At 41.0% G+C, this 21,115-nt stretch overlaps 1 protein-coding gene across 1 annotated transcript in view; it reads right to left on the bottom strand.

The window, feature by feature from the left end:
• The window catches only part of LOC136874514 (hemolymph lipopolysaccharide-binding protein), a 122,769-nt gene that overhangs the window by 77,094 nt on the left and 24,560 nt on the right, over nt 1-21,115 (bottom strand). Inside the window, exon 2 of the mRNA XM_068227918.1 lies at nt 17,707-17,832. Within this exon, the coding sequence (XP_068084019.1) occupies nt 17,707-17,832 (126 nt within the window). The remainder of the gene's footprint in view (nt 1-17,706; nt 17,833-21,115) is intronic.

The following is a 21,115-nucleotide window of genomic DNA, read 5'->3' as shown; positions in this document are numbered from 1 at the left end:
CTGTTTGGACTCAAATTTTGTATTGAAAGAATTGTTTCGATCTCATAAACCTGGACGTATCCATAACCTTTTAAACTGTCTGTTTTAAAAACTCTTATTTATTTGTAGGAAAAATTACCATTTAATCTGTGGATTTCAAAATTTTCTTCTGGGTCATATTATTTTGCAACACACTGTACTATAATGCGCAGTTCGGGAAGTGCATTTCATATTGCTTAATACACAACTTTCTACATCTTTTTTTGCTATTTGCTTTACGTCGCACCGACACAGATAGGTCTTATGGCGACGATGAGATAGGAAAGGCCTATGAATGGGAAGGAAGCGGTCGTGGCCTCAAGTAAGGTACATCCCCAGCATTTTCCTGATGTGAAAATGAGAAACCACGAAAAACCAGGGCTGCCGACAGTGCGGACTATACTACCACCTCTCATACCTGCCGGCCAACATTCTACACAGAGGACTCCAACCGGCTAACCATAGTTGTGACAGTATAAAGACAGTAGTGGAATAGACTTGAACCACCATCTCCCGGATGCAAGCTCACAGCCGCGCGCCCATAACCGCACGGCCAACTCGCCCGGTCTCTACAATATTTAACACTGAGCCAACAAGAAAGGAGAGACTTTGATTGGAAAAAGTAAACGTAAATTTAATTGGTGAATCTGAAATTCGAAGGTGAATTCTTCATTTTGATTGGTTTTATTTTGTAATTGCACAATTTCATGTTTCTGGGACTTCCCCGTTCCACCAGTGAGAGCGGCGAAATGTCCGCGTCTTTAATCATCTGACCACTTTAGCGAGTGGTCGGGCTCGAGCCGAGCTCCCCGCTCCGAACCTTGGCTATCTCGGGGTAAGCACTGTTCTCTCTTTCTACTCGGTTTTAATTGAACTTAAATTTAATGTAATACCGGCACTTTCTATTTCTTTTATCATGCAGGAGTTTGCACTTGAATCGAACGTTCACCGCTAATTTTGTCCAAATGACTCAGCTTTTCACCTAAGATCATTCCCCTCTTGCTGGAGGCAAACCATTTAAAAAAAAAAAAAACATCTTCGCTTATGTTAAATTAACTTATTAATCTGGTTTATCATCTTGTAATTCCGTTCAACCTAACTCAAGTAATCGCTTATTTGAGTCAAGTACATGAAGTGTTTCAGCGATGACCCAAGTTTCTTTTGGCGCTGAGTTGGTGTAAACATTCATTAAGATTTTGGTTTGTGCAGAATGGGACTAGCTCTCAGGTTAATCGACGTATGTCGTTAGAATAAGTTTTCGATATGTTTGAATTTAGTGTCAAAGAACTTGTAATTTACGAAAATTCCTTTTAGCGCACTGCGCATGTCTCAAGGTATGTCAAACTTTTGTTTCATTTCGATTAAGTTACCAAAGTTCTGTTTAACATTTCTCTTGAATTTTAAAAATGCTTTTACTTTAAAATAAAATTGTAGCTCTTAGGAAATTACCGATCCGAACGTTATTTCACAAAAGGGTACGTTCCACTACCTCTCAGGGTTCCATGCCGCTTCCCTTATCGTATCCGTAGCTATCGTTCTTTCTATCAAATGTTCTTTCTTTTGTAATTGTTATGTGTTAAGCTGCCCGTAGAAGGTTACAACAGTGTCAGGCAATACAGACTTGACGACTTACCGCTCAAGGCTATCAGGCGAGCTACGCATTCTATAGAATATGGAGATGGGAGCATGATAACACAGTGACATAATCATCAGCATTCTACCAAAGATTTCGTTTCGAACCTTGACCAGCATTTAGGGCCGATACGGTTTTTGAAATGTGAAAAGAAATTTTCCTGTGAATTGGGTTGCACGTGCTGTTGTAGGGCAGTATTTACTGTCAAGTAAAAGTACGGTAGTCTGGGCTGAAGAGCTCAGGAGGAGGACGGGCTTGACTGTGCTAGCGGGAACACGTACGTGTCTCTCTCTTCGCTGTCCCTCTCCTCGCCAGCGGTGATATGGACGAAGTGGACGCAGGCCAAGGCCTACCATGTGGACCCTATCACCCGGGCGCAATCCAGGAAGGCGCCGCCTCGGACGGTAGACGGCAGCACAGCAGTTGAGGAGGACGCCCCCTAGCGTTCTGAGGCTGCTGTCGAGGCCCGGTCTCCCAGCGTGTCTGTCGAGATGCAGACATCGACGTGCACCTCACAGGACAGGGAACGCAGTCGGGTGTCAGCACCGACCGACGCCACCGCCGCCAGCGTGGAGGAGGAAGACGCCGTCTCCACATAGGTTTCACCAGCAACCCCTGGGTCACCAGGTCGGGAGGAGGGCCACCAGGAAGAGGCCTCTTCCCCTGCCGAGAAGAGACGCCACCCCCGGGAAGAAGACGACGCCCCCGGATGAGGAAGAAGAAGACGACGCCGGCCCACCAGGTGAGGGTAGTCCAGCCGCAAACCAGGACTGCTCCCAGGATTGCAGTCTACCGAGGAACCAGTCAGGAGAGGACCTCAGCGGGAAGCGGCAATCAGGTGAGACCGAAACGTCCCCCTCGGCAGCTCTTGCAGTGTTTCCGCTGTTTGAGGTGGGGTCACCGGCAGGAGAGGTGTGGTGCAACCGTTGTGGGGGTGATCACCACTACACGCCCTGTGCAGCACGTAAGGAGGCGCTGGTGTGCGCCAACTGCGCTGGGGGTCACCCGGCCTCCCATCGCAGTTGTCCTGTCTACCGGGCAATGGCGCGGGCAGAGAGGAAGGAGGCCCGGCGTCATGTCCCACCCCCTTCCAGGAGGCCCTCGCCCCGGCGGGCTTGGCATCATTCTCCGGGATCGGAGACTGGGTACGAGGGACCCCAAGGAGGTGGCGCTGTACGGCGGGCCCTAGTGGCACTAGACTCATGGCTCCGCAGCCGCCAAGGCCCGCGCTAGTCACGGCAGTGCCCAGACGGACTGATCCCCTGGTGGGAGCGGGCTACGGGGGCCCCCCGTAAAAAAATCGAAGAGCTCAGATGGTAAAGCATTGGCCTTCTGAGCTCAAGTTGGTGGGTTTGGTTCCAACTCCGTCGGGTGGTATTTGAAGGTGCTTAAATACGTTAACCTCGTATCTGTAGATTTACTAGCTCGTAACAGAACTTCTGAGAGACAAAATTCCGACATCTTGGCGTCTGCTTAAACCGTAAAAGTAATTAGTTGAACGTAAACATTATTATTATTATTATTATTATTATTATTATTATTATTATTATTATTATTATTATTATTATTATTATTATTATTATTTCGAAATACTGTGGTTTGGGATATGTCTTGCGGAATATGTTGCTAGTAATTACATTGCAAACAATATTTTCTGTGGGTTCGAACCCCACTGTCGGCAGCCCTATAGCTTCCCATTTTCATACCAGGCAAATGCTGGGGCTGTACCTTAATTAAGGCCACGCCTACTTCTTTCCCACTCATAAACCTTTCATGTCCCATCGTCGCCATAAGACCTATCTCTGTCGATGCGACGTAAAGCAACTTGTAAAAAATATATATATTTTCTGTGTTCAATTTCAAAATAAAATCATTGGACTAAATCTATACATAGATCAACGAGATAATAGGCAATTATACTAGTACGTACGTTATAATGTTCTAAGTGTTAAATTTCGTGTTCGAACCCCCACTGTCGGCAGCCCTGAAAATGGTTTTCCGTGGTTTCCCATTTTCACACCAGGCAAATGCTGGGGCTGTACCTTAATTAAGGCCACGGCCGCTTCCTTCCCACTCCTAGCCCTTCCCTGCCCCATCGTCGCCACAAGACCTATCTGTGTCGGTGCGACGTAAGGCAAGTAGCAAAAAAAAAAAAAAAAAAAAAAATTCGTGTTCCAGTAGATTGAAACACTTATAATTTCTATCAATTTTGTCGACACTGGAGAAAACAGATTCGTGGTTTTCTTCTGAACAAATGAATCAACGAGAGCCATACCAGGTGTACTCATTAGCCTTTTCCGGTTTCACTAAGAGATGGCGCCAGCGAACAGTACGCAGCGAATGAATTTAACACATACGTCAGTTTGTTCGTCTGACATTAACCTACCAACGCACAGAAGTTAAGTCCGCCAAACGCTAGCGTCTGTGTTGTATCGTTAAGTGATCATGTCGACGTTTGTGCCTGAAAAAGAACATTTGCGGCACTCATTGCTTTTCTTATTTAATAAAAATGAAAAGGCGGTGGAAAGTCATCGTTTGCTGGTAGAAACATATGATGAACACGCTCCATCGATTAGAACATGTGAGACATGGTTTCGACAATTTAAACGTGGTGATTTCAATGCGAAATACAGTGCGCGCTCTGGTAGACCATTAAAGTGCGAAGACGAGCAATTGCAGGCGTTACTAGATGATGATCCAACTCAAAATCAATAGGAGTTGGCACAAGCATTAAAGGGGTTACAAGAAAAAATCAGCAGACGTTTACGAACAATGGGGAAGATCAGTACACACGGTAAATGGGTCCCACACGATTTGAATGAACGGCAAATGGAGTCACTTGTGAAATGCTGCTTCAACGCCACGAAAGAAAATCATTTCTGTACCGAATTGCAACGGGTGACGAAAAATAGATTTATTTTGAAAACCCGTAGCGGAGAAAATCGTGGCTATCACCTGGCGAAGCCGGTTCTTCAACACCAAGGCTAAATCGCTACGGGAAGAAGACCATGCTTTGTGTCTGGTGGGACCAGAGCGGTATTGTGTATTATGAACTCTTGAAGCAAGGCGAAACCGTTCATGCACAACGCTATCGCCAACAAATGAGTAATTTAAATCACACATTGATCGGAAGACGACTGGAATGGGCCAGAAGACATGGCAAAGTGGTTTTGTTACACGACAATGTGCCGTCTCACACAGCAAAACCAGTGAAAGACATCTAGAAGTCGCTTGGATGGGACACCCACCGTACTACCCCAACCTGGCGCCATCTGACTATCATCTCTTCGCATCAATGGGACACACGCTCGCAGAGCAGCACTTCAGCAATTTCGAGGAAGTTGGAAAATGGCTCGACGAATGGTTTGCCGCAAAAGACAAGCAGTTTTTCTGATATGGTATTCATAACTTACCTGAAAGACGGGCGAAGTGTGTAGAAGCCGATGACCAATAATTTGGATAAACAAAAAAAATGAATTTCCCTTGTAAATTATGTGTTCTCTTTACTACAAAAACCGGCAAAAACTTATGCATACACCTGGTATGTTTGACGTATGACTTCACATTACTCGCAAATTTATCTAACCCTAACGTGTTCTTCTGCATGTGCCGATCTTGTACCGTGTGTTAACAGTCTACATGGTAATAGCATCTTTATTTACTGCAACCCCAAATAATTCAACAAATGAACAGCCTAACCAGGAAATGCAGCAACTTCTAGGTCCACGCTTACCGGTAATTCTGTCCTGGATTATCAGATGAAGGAGTCAATATCTCTGAAGGTGTCTCAATATATTCCCAAATGTTGGAACTAATATAAGTACCGAGGTCATTGCCCTTTGTTTTAATGTTGTTTTTTTATCCACACACATCCTCTAGCGCAATGGTTCTTAATCTTCTCTCAGCTCGGGGCCATTGTGGAGGATATTCATGGGATCCTCAAGTGAATTAGTGCCTCTAATAAACAAGTAAACGCGTTATTAAAATAAAAAATTATTTAAGCATATGCTGAAATGTTGATACATAAATGTGTACTCACCGAAGCCGTTTCTGAGTTAGATGGTGTAGGCGTTGGCCATTTTTAGGTTCAAGTGCAGTTAACATGAGTCATAAATTAGAGCGTGCACTGGATTTTCACTTGAACGATAAAGGAAAACCCCCTTTCCCCAATAATATGAAGTGGCGAATGACCTGAGCAACTTTAATACCCAGTCTGAAAGTTCACGATGATATCCAAAAAGTTGTTATATCTGAGTGTAAAATTGTTCTGTTAATGTCAGAATTACAGATATTGTCACGCAGTCATTCTCATTCTCACAGTCATTCAACTTGATATATGTGGAGTGTACAGACCGGGAAAGAGTAGCACGGACACGGATTCAGAATTATTTGATAAGATAATCAGCTATGTAGGAAGCGACAAGGAAAGAAATGTGATTGTAGCGGGAGATCTGAATTTACTAGATGTCAATTGGGAAGGAAATGCGAACGACAGGAAGCATGACCAATAAATGGCAAATAAGTTAATATGGGAAGGACAGCTGATTCAGAAAGTGATGGAACCAACCAGAGGGAAAAATATCCTGGATGTGGTGCTAATAAAACAAGATGAGCTCTATAGGGAAACTGAAGTAATAGATGGTATTAGTGATCATGGAGCTGTTTCTGTCGTAGTTAAAAATAAATGTGATAGAAAGGAAGGTCTTAAAAGTAGGACTATTAGGCAGTACCATATGGCTGATAAAGCAGGCATGAGGCAGTTTCTAAAAAGTTACTATGATCGGTGGAAAACGGTAAATGAAAATGTAAACAGACTCTGGGATGGGTTTAAAGAAATGTTGAGGAATGCGAAAACAAGTTTGTACCTTTAAGGGAGGTAAGGAATGGTAAAGACTCACCTTATTATAATAGAGAAATAAAGAGACTAAGAAGGAGGTGCAGACTGGAAAGAAATAGAGTTAGAAATGGTTGTTGAAGTAAGGAGAAATTGAAGGAACTTACTAGAAAATTGAATCTAGCAAAGAAGGCAGCTAAGGATAACATGATGGCAAGCATAATACAATTGGCAGTCATACAAATTTTAGTGAAAAATGGAAGGGTATGTATAGATATTTTAAGGCAGAAACAGGTTCCAAGAAGAACATTCCAGGAATAATTAATGAACAAGGGGAGTGTGTATGTGAGAATCTTCAAAAGGTAGAAGTATTCAGTCAGCGGTATGTAAAGATTGTTGGTTACAAGGATAATGTCCAGATAGAGGAGGAGACTAAGGCTAAAGAAGTATTAAAATTTACATATGATAACAATGACATTTACAATAAGATACAAAAGTTGAAAACTAGAAAAGCGACTGGAATTGATAAGATTTCTGGGGATATACTAAAGACAAAGGATACCATATCTGAAGTACTTATTTGATTATTGTTTGGTCGTAGGAGCTATACCAGATGAATGGAGAGGTGCTATAGCCCCTGTGTATAAAGGAAAGGGTGATAGACATAAAGTTGAAAATTACAGGCCAGTAAGTTTGACGTGCATTGTATCTAAGATTTGGGAAGGCATTCTTTCTGATTATGTTAGACATGTTTGTGAAATTAATAACTGGTTCGATAGAAGGCAGCTCGGTTTTAGGAAAGGTTATTCCACTGAAGCTCAACTTATAGGATTCCAGTAAGATATAGCAGATATCTTGGATTCAGGAGGTCAAATGGACTGTATCGCGATTGACCTGTCTAAAGCATTTGATAGCGTGGATCAAGGGAGACTACTGGCAAAAATAAGTGCAATTGGACTAGAGAAAAGAGTGACTGAATGGGTTGGTATATTTCCAGAAATTAGATCTCAGAGAATTAGAGTAGGTGAAGCTTTATCTGACCCTATACTAATTAGGAGGGGAATTCCTCAAGGCAGTATTATCGGACCTTTACGTTTTCTTATATATATATATATATATATATATATGATATGAGTAAAGGAGTGGAATCAGAGGTAAGGCTTTTTGCGGATGATGTCATTCTCTATAGAGTGATAAGTTACAAAATTGTGAGCAACTGCAGCGTGACCTCGAAAATGTTGTGAGATGGACAGCAGGCAATGGTATGTTGAAAAACGGAGTTAAAAGTCAGGTTGTGAGTTTCACAAAGAGGAAAAGTCCTCTCAGTTTTAATTACTGCGTTGATGGGGTGAAAGTTCCTGTTGGGGATCATTGTAAGTATCTAGGTGTTAATATAAGGAAAGATCTTCAATGGGGAAATCACATAAATTGGATTGTAAATAAGGGGTACAGATCTCTGCACATGGTTATGAAGGTGTTTAGGGGTTGTAGTAAGGATTTAAAGGAGAGGGCATATAAGTCTCTGGTAAGACCCCAACTAGAGTATGGTTCCAGTGTATGGGACCCTCACCAGGATTACCTGATTCAAGAATTGAAAAAATCCTAAGAAAAGCAGCTCGATTTGTTCTGGGTGATTTTCGACAAAAGAGTAGCGTTACAGAAACGCTGCAAAGTTTGCGCTGGGAAGAATTGAGAGTAAGAAGGAGAGCTGCTCGACTAAGTGGTATGTTCCGAGATGTCAGCGGAGAGGTGGCGTGGAATGACATTCGTAGATGAGTAAATTTGGGTGGCGTTTATAAATGTAGGAACGATCACAATATGAAGATAAAGTTGGAATTCAAGAGGACAAAATGGGGCATATATTCATTTATAGAAAGGGGAGTTAGGGATTGGAATAACTTACCAAGGAAGATGTTCAATAAATTTCCAATTTCTTTGAAATCATTTAGAAAAAAGCTAGGAAAACAACAGATAGGGAATCTGCCACCTGGGCGACTGCCCTAAATGCAGATCAGTATTGATTGATTTGATTGATATATTAGTTTTTTTAACATATTTACATTTCAAAATGCGTGAAATCTCGAACCCAACTAAGTACATTTTCCTTTTCTCGAAAGTAACTCTCAATCTCATTACTGACAGCAGAGTGATGGGATACTGAAGTATTATCAAAATTAGAAGCTAAGGGAAGTTCACTTAGAAAAGTTTTTGAAGTCTGGAAGGCAGAAACATTATTACTTCTGACATACTCTGACTAGAGGTGAAGCTTCCACGAAGTGTAGAATTATTTAGTTTATTTTCCGGGTTTAAATGTGTTGTTGTTATCTGTACATTACGTACAGTTTGCTGACATTTAGAATACATTGCAGCATTCTTTTTAAGGCGACTGAAATACCCCTAATATCAGTCTCCCAGGCAGCTGCATCTGGCGAGCCGAACTTTTCATCGGACATTCCCGGCACCGTCCACACATTTTTCGACATGCATGGAAGTTAGTAGCACATTTTTTTCTTTAGTCAAAGGAGTCCGGGATTCGATTCCCGGCGGAGTCGAGAATTCTAACCATAATTGCTTAATTTCGCTGGGTGTATGTGTCGTCTGCAATATTATGTCATCCTCATCACGACGCGCAGGTTGCCTACGGGTGTCAAATCAAAAGACCTACATCTGGCGAGCCGAACTTGTCCTCGGACACTCGCGGCACTAAAAGCCATACGCCATTTCATTTCAAAATCACATTAATTAAAAACTTCGAAAAACATTCTGCTGTTGTATGAGTGGGTAAGTATTTACAGAGAAGAAAATCTTCATTGATGATACCCTGATACTCGAAGCTAATGAAACAAATGGGATGAGATAAATGAACAACGTATGTTGATTCATCAATTTGTAATGCAAATATATTTTATTTTCATGAATGAAGGATGTACATTTATTCATCATGCAAATACAGTACTATTCGTGAGAAACCAGCAGTAGTTCTTTATCATCCTGTGTCTGTAAAACACATTAGTAACATTACTCTTAGGCTTGTAAATCAACATAATCAGCTTATTTAGATCGGCACGCGTACGTAGCTTATAAACTTCATCAATCAATCAGTCAATCAATACTGATCTGCATTTAGAGCAGTCGCCCAGGTGGCAGATTCCCTATCTGTTGATTTCCTAGCCTTTTCCTAAATTATTTCAAAGAAATTGGAAATTTATTGAACGTCTCCCTTGGTAGGTTATTCCAATCCCTAACTCCCCCTCCTATAAATGAATAGTTGCCCCAATTTGTCCTCTTGAATTCCAACTTTATCTTCATATTGTGACCTTTCCTACTTTTATAAACGCCACTCAAACTTATTCGTCTACTAATGTCATTCCACGCCATCTCTCCGCTGACAGCTCGGAACATACCACTTAGCCGAGCAGCTCTACTTCTTTCTCTCAATTCCTCCCAGCCCAAACTTTGCAACGATTTTGTAACGCTACTCTTTTGTCGGAAATATCCCAGAACAAATCGAGCTGCTTTTCTTTGGATTTTTTCCAGTTCTTGAATCAGGTAATCCTGGTGAGGGTCCCATTCACTCGAACCATACTATAGTTGGGGTCTTACCAGAGACTTATATGCCCTCTCCTTTACATCCTTACTACAACCCCTAAACACCCTCATAACCGTGTGCAGAGATCTGTATCCTTTATTTACAATCCCATTTATGTAATTACCCCAATGAAGATCTTTCCTTATATTAACACCGAGATACTTACAATGATCCCAAAAAGTAACTTTCACCTCATCAACGCAGTAATTAAAACTGAGAGGACTTTTCCTATTTGTAAAACTCACAACCTGCCTTTTAACCCCGTTTATAAACATACCATTGCCTGCTGTCCATCTCACAACATTTTCGAGGTCACGCTGCAGTTGCTCACAATCTTGTAACTTATTTATTACTCTGTAGAGAACAGCATCATCCGGAAAAAGACTTACATCCGATTCCACTTCTTTACTCATATCATTTATATATATAAGAAAACATAAATGTCCAATAATACTGCCTTGAGGAAATCCCCTCTTAATTATTACAGGGTCAGATAAAGCTTCACCTACTCTAATTCTCTGAGATCTATTTTCTAGAAATATAGCAACCCATTCAGTCACTCTTTTGTCTAGTCCAATTGCACTCATTTTTGCCAGTAGTCTCCCTTGATCCACCCTATCAAATGCTTTAGACAGGTCAATCGCGATACAGTCCATTTGACCTCCAGAATCCAAGATATCTGCTATATCTTGCTGGAATCCTACAAGTTGAGCTTCAGTGGAATAACCTTTCCTAAAACCGAACTGCCTTCTATCGAACCAGTTATTAATTTCACAAACTTGTCTAATATAATCAGAAAGAATGCCTTTCCAAATCTTACATACAATGCACGTCAAACTTACTGGCCTGTAATTTTCAGCCTTATGTCTATCACCCTTTCCTTTATACATAGGGGCTACTATAGCAACTCTCCATTCATCTGGTATAGCTCCTCTGACCAAACAATAATCAAATAAGTACTACAGATATGGTACTATATCCCAACCCATTGTCTTTAGTATATCCCCAGAAATCGGAACAATTCCAGCCGCTTTTCTAGTTTTCAACTTTTGTATCTTATTGTAAATGTCATTGTTATCATATGTAAATTTTAATACTACTTTGGCCTTAGTCTCCTCCTCCATCTGGACATTATCCTTGTAACCAACAATCTTTACATACTGCTGACTGAATACTTCTACGTTTTGAAAATCCTCACAAACACACTCTCCTTGTTCATTAATTATTCCTGGAATGTCCTTCTTGGAACCTGTTTCTGCCTTAAAATACCTATACATACCCTTCCATTTTTCACTAAAATTTGTATGACTGCCAATTATGCTTGCTTCATCTCAAACCAGTATGAAAAACATCTATAAAACACGGTGTACATTCCGAAGACATACTACATGTGCGCGAAGACTCATCGCGTTAACAGATATCCATAAGCAGATACTCCATGATTTAGGTTATACGCTACTACAACGGAAGGAGGAAATGCTAGACATTACGAATACAGTAGTAATTCATGAAGGTGTAGTACGAAGTGTGCTTCATTCCTATCAATCCTTTACGTTTGGATTAAGTAACAAAGATGAAATTCATTTTATTATTAATCAGCAAGATGTATACACCTTACCACATGAAAGCTACCTCTATATTGAAAGACGACTAGATAAGTCGGATGGAAGTGGACCAAGCACATCACAACTAAACAACCATGCTCTAGCTTCTCTCTTTTCTGAAGCGCGATATGAAGTAGATAATGTTGAAATAGATCGAACGAAGAATGTTGGTATTACAAGTGCAATGAAACTCTACCCTTCTTATAGTGATTAAGAAAGTACTCTTTTGCGGATGGCAGGATGGTGTCCTGAAGCTACTAGCAACAGGATGTTGATGAGGATGTAACTTTTACGGGTATGTTATCACTGAAACATATTTTTGGCTTCGCAGAAGACTTTACACGTATTATAATCAACGCAAAACAAGTACTTATTCTGATCCGTGATCGAAGTGATTACAATTCTCTTAAAGCAGCAGAAGCACCATTGGAATTGAAAATTACACTTCATCGTATACTGTGGAGGATTCCACATGTAACCTTATCTGATCGTGAAAAACTTCGATTGCTCAAGATTGTAGAAAATGATACACCATTACCTATACGTTTTCGAAGTTGGGAACTGTATGAATATCCTGTCTTACCACCTACAAACAAGCATAGCTGGGCTGTTAAAACATCACGTTTTACTGAGAAGCCCTCGTATATTATTTTTGGATTTCAAACCGATCGTAAATTCAATCACAAAAAGATAGCTCACTGTTTGATCACTGTAAATTAAGACATGTTAGACTATATCTCAACGGAATTACGTATCCCTACGAAAACATGGACATTAACTTTGAGAAAAATAAACTTGGTATGCTCTATGTCATGTTTTGTAAATTTCAATCATCGTATTATCAGAAAGAAGATCGTCCGCTATTTACACCTCAAGAATTTAAAAATAAAGCACCGATTGTAGTTATACACTGCTCTTATCATGAAAGATCTATAAAAGAATATCCTGTTGATATTCATTTAGAACTTGAAACATCTGAAAACATTCCTGTTAATACAGCAGCCTATTGTCTTATTATTCATATGAGTGATGTTACTTACCATCCGCTAACGAATATTGTTACCAGACTATGAATAAGGATAGCTCTTTATCATCAACATTAGTGTGTGCTTCGACATCGTACGCTATGGAACAAAGCTGTAAATGTGCATACTCATACGCAACATCTTATTTATCTCACACGAGTAAGTGAGGCTATTAAGATGTTCTATAAACATAGAACCTCGATGCCAAAACATCTTATTCAATACTTACCGCCAGGTTTTTTTCTACGAACGCTGCCCCTTACGTACATGATTTTTGGGACATCCTTCCTCTACACAGTAAGATGTCAATCGATGTAGCTTTATGCAGAACCTGTCAACGTCATTACAAGCATGGACGGGGAAAATGGTGATGATGATTGGGATGGACCAAATCCGAGGATTGAGCACTGTACACAGTGTATGAATGAACTTTTTCTAGTACCCCATGATGATGATTCAGAAAAGGAATAACAACAAGGTAAGAAGTGTATTATCTTCTTTGTAAAGCATAAAATACTTAGTATAATATGTTTCTAAATGTTTTGTTTAATTTGCATGTTGCAGGAGGCATTTCGGAAGCATTCTACCTCTTCGCAAAACGTTGTTAAGAAGCATACCAACCTTGTCACCAGCAAAACGAACACCTGTTGCAGTACATTGTAAATAGATATTTGATCGCATTCAAAATGTTGTACCTATTGCATTCCTTACACCTACTCACTCTTGAGAAAACGATCAAGTCTAAACATGCACAATGACGTCATCACTGCAGCACGTGCTCACTCTAGCCTTCGCGATGCATGTTTAAACTTGTACCTTAACAGAGGAGAAGGTCGTAACAGCAGCCGCCATCTTGTGTAGTAACCTCTAAGTGCTAATTAGCATCGGGAAGGGCTTCTTGTTGTAAATTAAGTATAGTCTCCTTCAAGATGGTAGATGAGAGGTTAGGTTCGCGAATGCACTGATGTTTTACTGTTTAATGATAATAGCTAACGGAATTTTTCAAATTACCCGCCACCACATTTCAAAGGTAGTAGCTAAAGATGACTGCACTGAGGTTCGCGATGCAAGATAGGGACAACAGCTGCCTAAGGTGGTAGCTAAAGATAGCAGCATGATTAAAGATGGCGGCTGTCAAAAAGCACATAGAAATTGCCACCACCACATTTCAAAGGTAGTGCCGTAAAGATGGCAGCACGATGCTTTGATGTTTAAAGATGGCCGCTTTTAAGAAAGCATGTAGAAATTTGCCGCAACCACATTTCAAAGGTAGTAGCTAAAGATGGCAGCACGATGCTCTGTTGATTCCGCCACCACATTTCAAAGGTAGTAGCTAAAGATGGCAGTACGATGCTCTGTTGATTAAAGATGACCGCAAGCACGTAGAATTTCAAATTGCATACATAACAGCAGCCGCCATCTTGTGCTGTAGCCTCTAAGCTAGCTTTCTTCATAAGAGCAGCCGCCATCTTGCACAAGCGTTCCTAGGACGTGTCGTAAGAGCAGCAGCCATAAGCACCCCTAGGCCATCTCATAAGAAGCTATGTATAGTCGCCATCTTGCGCAAGTGTCCCTAGGGAGTCTCATAAGAGCACCAGCCATCTTGTGCAAGCAGCCTTAAGCCGTCTCATAAGGAGCTGTGTATAGCCGCCATCTTGCGCAAGCATCCCCAGGGAGTCTCATAAGAGCCTATGTATAGCTGCCATCTTGTGGCCGCCATCTTGCGCAAGCATCCATAGGGCATCTCATAAGAACCTATGTATAGCAGCTATCTTGCACAAGCGCCCTTAAGGCATCCCATAAGAAGCTGTGTATAGCCACCATCTTGCACAAGCATCCCTAGGGCGTCTCATAAGAGCAGCAGCCATCTTGTGCAAGCACCCTTAAGGCGTCTCACAAGAGCCTATATATAGCAGCCATCTTGTATCCGCCATCTTGCGCAAGCACCCTTAAGCCGTCTCATAAGAGCAGCCGCCATATTGCGCAAGCACCCTTAAGCCGTCTCATAAGGAGCCGTGTATAGCCGCCGTCTTGTGTCCACCATCTTGCGCAACCATCCTTAGGGGGTCTCATAAGAGCCTATGTATAACGGCCATCTTGTGGCCACCATATTTCGCAAGCACCCTTAAGGTGTCTCATAAGGTGCCATGTATAGCCGCCATCTTGTGTAATTGGCGTCGGGAAGGGCATCCGGCCGTAAAACCGAGGTTAGGTCCTTCCATGAGGTTAGGCTTGCTGTCTTGTGCGTTAAAAATTAGGTTAAGCCCGTCTAAGATAGCGGATGTGAGGTTAGGCTCGCTCTCTTAAGCGTCAGAAAGGGCATTCGGCTGTAAAACTGAGGTTAAGCCCCTCCATGAGGTTAGGCTAGCTCTCTTACGCATAAAAAGTTAGGTTAAGCCCCTCCAGGATGGCGGATGTGAGGTTAGGGTCACGCTCTTGGCCAGCGAGGTCGGTGAGGAGGCCTCTCCCGAGAGCCTATGGAGGAGTAGGTGGAGGAGGCCTCTCCCGAGAGCCTGAGGAGGAGGAGGAGGAGGAGGAGGAGGCCTCTGCGGAGGGCCGGTGGAGGTTGAGGCGGCAGAACTCTCCAGTTATACTACTAATGCAAATACATTTTATTTTCATGAATGAACGATGTACGTTGATTCAAGAATTTGTAATGCAAATATATTTTATTTTCATGAATGAACGATGTACTTTGTTAAGAAAGAAACCATATTTACCACTGTTATTACATTTTATTGCACATGAATTTTTGCACATCAATTTTTAATGCAAACATATTTTATTTTCATGGTCACTTGATTGTCTACCTCACTAACCATTTTATTGACACAAAGATACACTGTATCGTTAGACATGGGGATGAAATTCAACCGCTTTGCTTCTTAAATAACATCCTTAGTCAAAGGAAGGATCAGTTCTCCGCCTGTAGAATTAGGTTGTTGCGTGTCAACCGCACGCAGTTTAGCCAAATAAAATTCCAAAACCTTTATATTCAATGGCCGTACTTTAGGCCCAAATATTTTTTCTCGTTTAAATCTCATTTATGCCCAAATAGAAACATTTTCATTTTTATTTTAATATCCGAATGTATTGTTTCTAAGAATCTTCATAATTGATTTGTTTGGGTTCGTCGTTATCACCAAAGCACGTAAATTCTGGCTCCACCTGCCGTAGTCCGCATTATATTTACGCCGATATTGCTTATGTCTTTTCACATCAAATACCAAACTAGTCGTATATTTGTCAGAGCTCGACTATGAAGTAGGGACAAGTGGTTAGCCATCACTCCCAGGACTGTCAGTTTCACTTGCGTGCACTGTTCTTATTGAAGCCCCTGATTTAAACGACGATCATTAGATATTAATTAGAAAATTAACTTAATCTGAAAGAAGGTAGAAATTCAGTAAGACTTACATTACTTTTATAGCATTATAAGGATGTAATATGTTGGAAATCTTAAGTGGAATACCTTGTGGAGGAGCGAGGTGTTCACTGCGACAGTTAAGAACCCACCCGCCGTCCCCCAGGAGTAATTTTGCTTTTATAGCCTAATAGAAGTTATCACGCGCCATAGTCTATCGCCTAAGTACGTACCAGCATTTCCATTGGGCGAGACACTATGGGATATGACGTCACTCCTAGCAATGAAGTAAGTGGATTCCGTTACCAACCCGCGCACAAGAAATACACAACTGCACAATAAATACACAGACCAGTGGATGTGTCACGCGGGATACTAGAGGCCTAGGGCCGCTTCGCGGCTTCTAACCTGGGGGCTTACGCCCCCAGACCCTCTTTGCTTGTTCCAGACCAATAGTCTAACGGGTCTAACCAATCCAGACCAATGGCTTTGTCACTGACCAATGGTCTAACCAATTCAGTAAGAATTAATTCAAAATTTATTATTGTTATTTAAATGCACGTATTTCCGTTCCAGAACGCACCAAGAGTTGCACTAGAGTAAGAAACTACAGTCTGTGCTGTACTCAGTAATATAAAAAATGTAAACTCCTATCCTCATACTCCTTGAGATGTTATAGCCCTTAACAGGCACACCCCCAACGGCAACGGAGGTGAGCTGCATGCATCTGTACATTTTAAACCACATAACAACCCTCTTGTCATTCCTAAATTTCTGGCAGTCCCGGGAATTGAATCCAGGCCCTCAAGGACGACAACTAATAGCACTAACCGTTTAACTACGGAACAAAGGTGATTATTAACATTTATATAAGAAAAGTAAGGAATGGATGGCAATAGACTAACTAAACGAAACTTCAAGTACCTTTGGGAAAAGAAATCAACTACCACCTGGATTCAAGAAGTCAAGAAAGACCTGGAAAGGAACAACATACGAGAAGAAGAATTATTGGTAAGAAAGATTTTTAGGAAGAAAGTATTACAAATGGAAGGATTCCTCGGGAGGAAGGAAAAGAAAACAGGCACAAAGTGGACTGAAGACAGGAAAAAGAAGCACAGTGAAACAATGAAAGAATACTGAAAGAAAAGGAAAGAACAACTAAGGAGGAAGAATTGAAATTGTAACGTGGTCCTTAGAAGGCCGCAACGCAAGAAGAAGAAGAAGAAAGTAGAGAAACAGATTTATTAGGCTTTCGTATTGCAATTTTACCATGCAATATATATTTGTGGTGGACGCTTTAGCCCAGTGGGGTAATTCTCCGCCCACTGAACCCCCCTTTACGACCCACCGTGGGTCGGAACCCGTACATTATAAAACGCTGCTCTAAAGGATATAAGAACGCGGACCTGAAAAGAAAGGATGTACTTTATTTTGCAGTAGTCTTTTAGCTGCAGAGCACAACAGATTGCGGAAAATGAACTGCCCGGGCTTTCTCACGAATATTTTTGATCATGGGATAATTTTAACTTGGTTTTCACAATCCATTAGGTCTTGGAGACTAATAATGATTCAATAACTGGGCATTGTCGATATGATCATGCATTACGACAACCTACGTGTGGAACTTAGACATACGTACCGAAATTAGCCAGTGACCTGAGATGTTACGGCGACTACCGACTGTCATTTGGAGATTTGTAGATCCTGAAGCAGGACACTTTTTGCAGAAAGCACAGCCAGCAGTCAATACCGCAAGCATGAGACACTGGAAATGAAGGAAAAAGGAAACGTTACATATTACCAAATATCCATTACCGTATATTATTTTACTATGTCTTGAATTAGATTCACTATAAATGAAGGAGCAACAAACATGCTCGATTGATTGCCGTATTATCTAGTCACAAGTCGAGAGGAGTTAGGTAAGGTCATTAGTTATGTTGAAGTTTCTGGTCTTCCTCTGCGAGGCTACCATGCCATACTTATTATTACTGAAGAACTGCACATTTCTATCTCTAATTGATTTCCTACAATATTGCCAGTGGCAGGTGGTTAGCGACTTACCCACGTCAAAAATTCCAATATGTAGGAATATACTCTCATGGTTTTAAGGGGAAATGCGACGAGATAATCGTTCCTCTTAACTCCAGTAACAGGAGAAAGAGGTGTGATCCTTCAATCAATGAGTAAATCAGAAAGAGGAGGAGAGAGGCATTAAAAACTCGCTGGGTCTAGAAAACCTGATACCATCGCATCGTAGTCAAAAGAGAGCAAGAGTTGACCAAGAGAGGTTGCGTAGGAAAGAATAAAGTCAAGAGCCTGGCAAACGATCGCCTACATAAAGACCGACTCCAATCCTCAGACATTAATGCTACTCTCGATCGTTCAAAGATGGCGAACCGAGCTCTATAGCTGCAGTCGCTTAAGTGCGGCCAGTATCCAGTAATCAGGGATAGTGGGTTCGAGTCCCACTGTCGGCAGCCCTGAAGATGGTTTTCCGTGGTTTCCCATTTTCACACCAGGCAAATGCCGGGGCTGTACCTTAATTAAGGCCACGGCTGCTTCCTTCCAATTCCTAGACCTTTCCTGTCCCATCGTCGCCATAAGACATATCTGTGTCGGTGCGACGTAAAGCAAGTAGCAAAAAAAAAAAAAGATGGTGAATCGAGTAGCCGGAATTGTTAGTAATGTGGGTTTGTTTTGGTTTGTTTGGTTTGTTGTTATCGTATGTAGTCGGTGTAATTTTATTAAAGTTGACGATAAATGTCAGTTTCCTTGTAGAATATAAGTGTGCGAGTGTATTTATAGGAGTCAGTTGACACATAGGATCTGTACTTATACGCAATAATGTGAGAATGTGCTTGTTTTGATCGTGTTTTTGCCCATTAAAGAACATGAGTGCACTAGGTGGACCAAGTTTTAGTCTAACTATGGCAATGCCTCTCATACAACTATTCTTAAGTATTCTACGGAATAGAACCTTAAGTAAGACATGGATTAGGAATATACATCGCAATTATTTTGAAGTCCATGACAAAACTGTAGCGTGCATATATCATTTTGAGAATAAGTCTGACGTCAGGGAAGCCAGTTCTCTACTTCCAAACTATTCGTGTTCCTCGAAAAATATTGATTTAGATAGAATATAATTGATATTGTGATATTCCGCCAGTGTCTATGTGCTTCAAAGTGTCAAGTGATTTAGATGCAAGTTTATTTTACAATAATCTGTGTTTTGCCTGCGGAAATGTTTGGCTGGATCTTGCGGTATAACAAAACTTATAAGTGTGACAGATGGACCAATCTGTATACTGTTACACAGAAGAAATAGTGACTTAGAGGGATTAGAGGAGTATGTAACGTAGGGTTTTACACTACCAACACCTTCCGATTCATGCTGTGGTTATCTGTTATCAAGTAGACTGCGCCGAACTGAAGCTCTTGTCCATGTGGTTAAATATCAATGTTCAGTCAATGGAGCTTTTGCACTCATGTTCTTTAATGGGTAAAAACCTATTATATTTTTAGTGTCTGAACGTTTCATTACTAAGGTTACTATCATTGTGCGAAGTGTTGTTATGCCATATGTCAACATTATGTTAACATTATCAGGGCTGTTCACTGGGTTAACATAATAATAATAATAATAATAATAATAATAATAATAATAATAATAATAATAATAATAATAATAATAATAATGGCGTGTGGCCTCCAAAGGTCTTTCGAGTTGACGCCGTGTAGGCGACCTGCGTATCTGTGAGAATGGGGCCCTACCTGTAATGAATTCTAATGCTGAAGACGGCACACACACCCAGCCCCGAGCCACTGGAATTACCCAATGAAGGGTAAAATCCCCGACCCGGCCGCAAATCGGGTGTACTTGGGCTGAGTGACTCAGACGTTTAAGGCGCTGGCCTTCTGACCCCAAGTTGGCAGTTTCGATGCTGGCTCAGTCCGGTAGTATTTGAAGGTGCTTAAATACGTCAGCCTCGTGTCGGTAGATTCATTGGCACGTAAAAGAACTACTGCAGGACTAAGTTTAGGCACTTTGACGTCTCCGAAAACTGTAAAAAGTGTAGTTAGTGGGACGTAAACCCATTAACATTATTATTTCGGTTGTACTTCCCATTCATCGGGTACCGAATTTAAGAAACTGTCCACCACTTCCAAACTAAGGCAACCAATGATGTTTCATAGTTCTCATGAGAGCAAATAAATCGAGGAATTTCGCACCTTAATTTATTTTGAAATATTCAAAATGATGTTAGAAATATCATTTTTATAGTTTTATCATGTATTTTCATCTATCCTGTGAAGTGAAATCTAAGAGAAAACGTTATTTGACGAATTTAATTTTCTAAATAATCAGCTTGTTGGTCTCTTTTGTAGTAGAATATACGTGATTCTGTTTGATGATATGTGGTGCGTACTTGTTGGCGAAGCGTTTTCATACGTGCAAAAGTGATTTTCCCTATAATGTTACATTTATCATATAAAATTAACCGCCTTTTATATAATATGCACGTGTTAGCCAAAACCCGCAATCCGGCTACTTCGGCCGCCATGTTTTTTTATATTACGGTCTGAGGATTGGAGTCGGTCTTGCCTACATTCTCATTGTCGATTGTTTCGAGTTCTGTTCAGAGTAATTTTTAGAGGTAGCATCTCTTAATCTATTTGCTATATTCAGGTTTTCTTAGAATTAAAATACCAGAAGTGTAGAAATATTTATATTCTTAATAAACCTATAGCGCAGAAAATGAGGCATCCAGAAGCAAACTGCAGAAAATCCACTTTTTCTCGAAAATAAGTTGTTGCCACTATTATGTTCTCTATGCTGTCATCTGTTGATTAGGCCTTCAAAACACAAGAAAAACTGCTTATGTTCTAAAAAGCGCCTGAAAAACAACCTAAAGATGCAGAAGTGTGTGTGCATCCACTTCTAATTGCAAAGCAAAACTGAATGAATCCATTTTCGTCATAAAGAAGCAGAACCTGGTGTACCATTACCAAGCGCCATTACCTAAGGTGGTTTACAGGTACAA

This window comes from Anabrus simplex, chromosome 5 (genome assembly GCF_040414725.1).
Source record: "Anabrus simplex isolate iqAnaSimp1 chromosome 5, ASM4041472v1, whole genome shotgun sequence".
NCBI lineage: Eukaryota > Metazoa > Arthropoda > Insecta > Orthoptera > Tettigoniidae > Anabrus > Anabrus simplex.
Note: the sequence above shows the minus strand (reverse complement) of the source record. Positions and strands in the feature narration are given on the sequence as shown.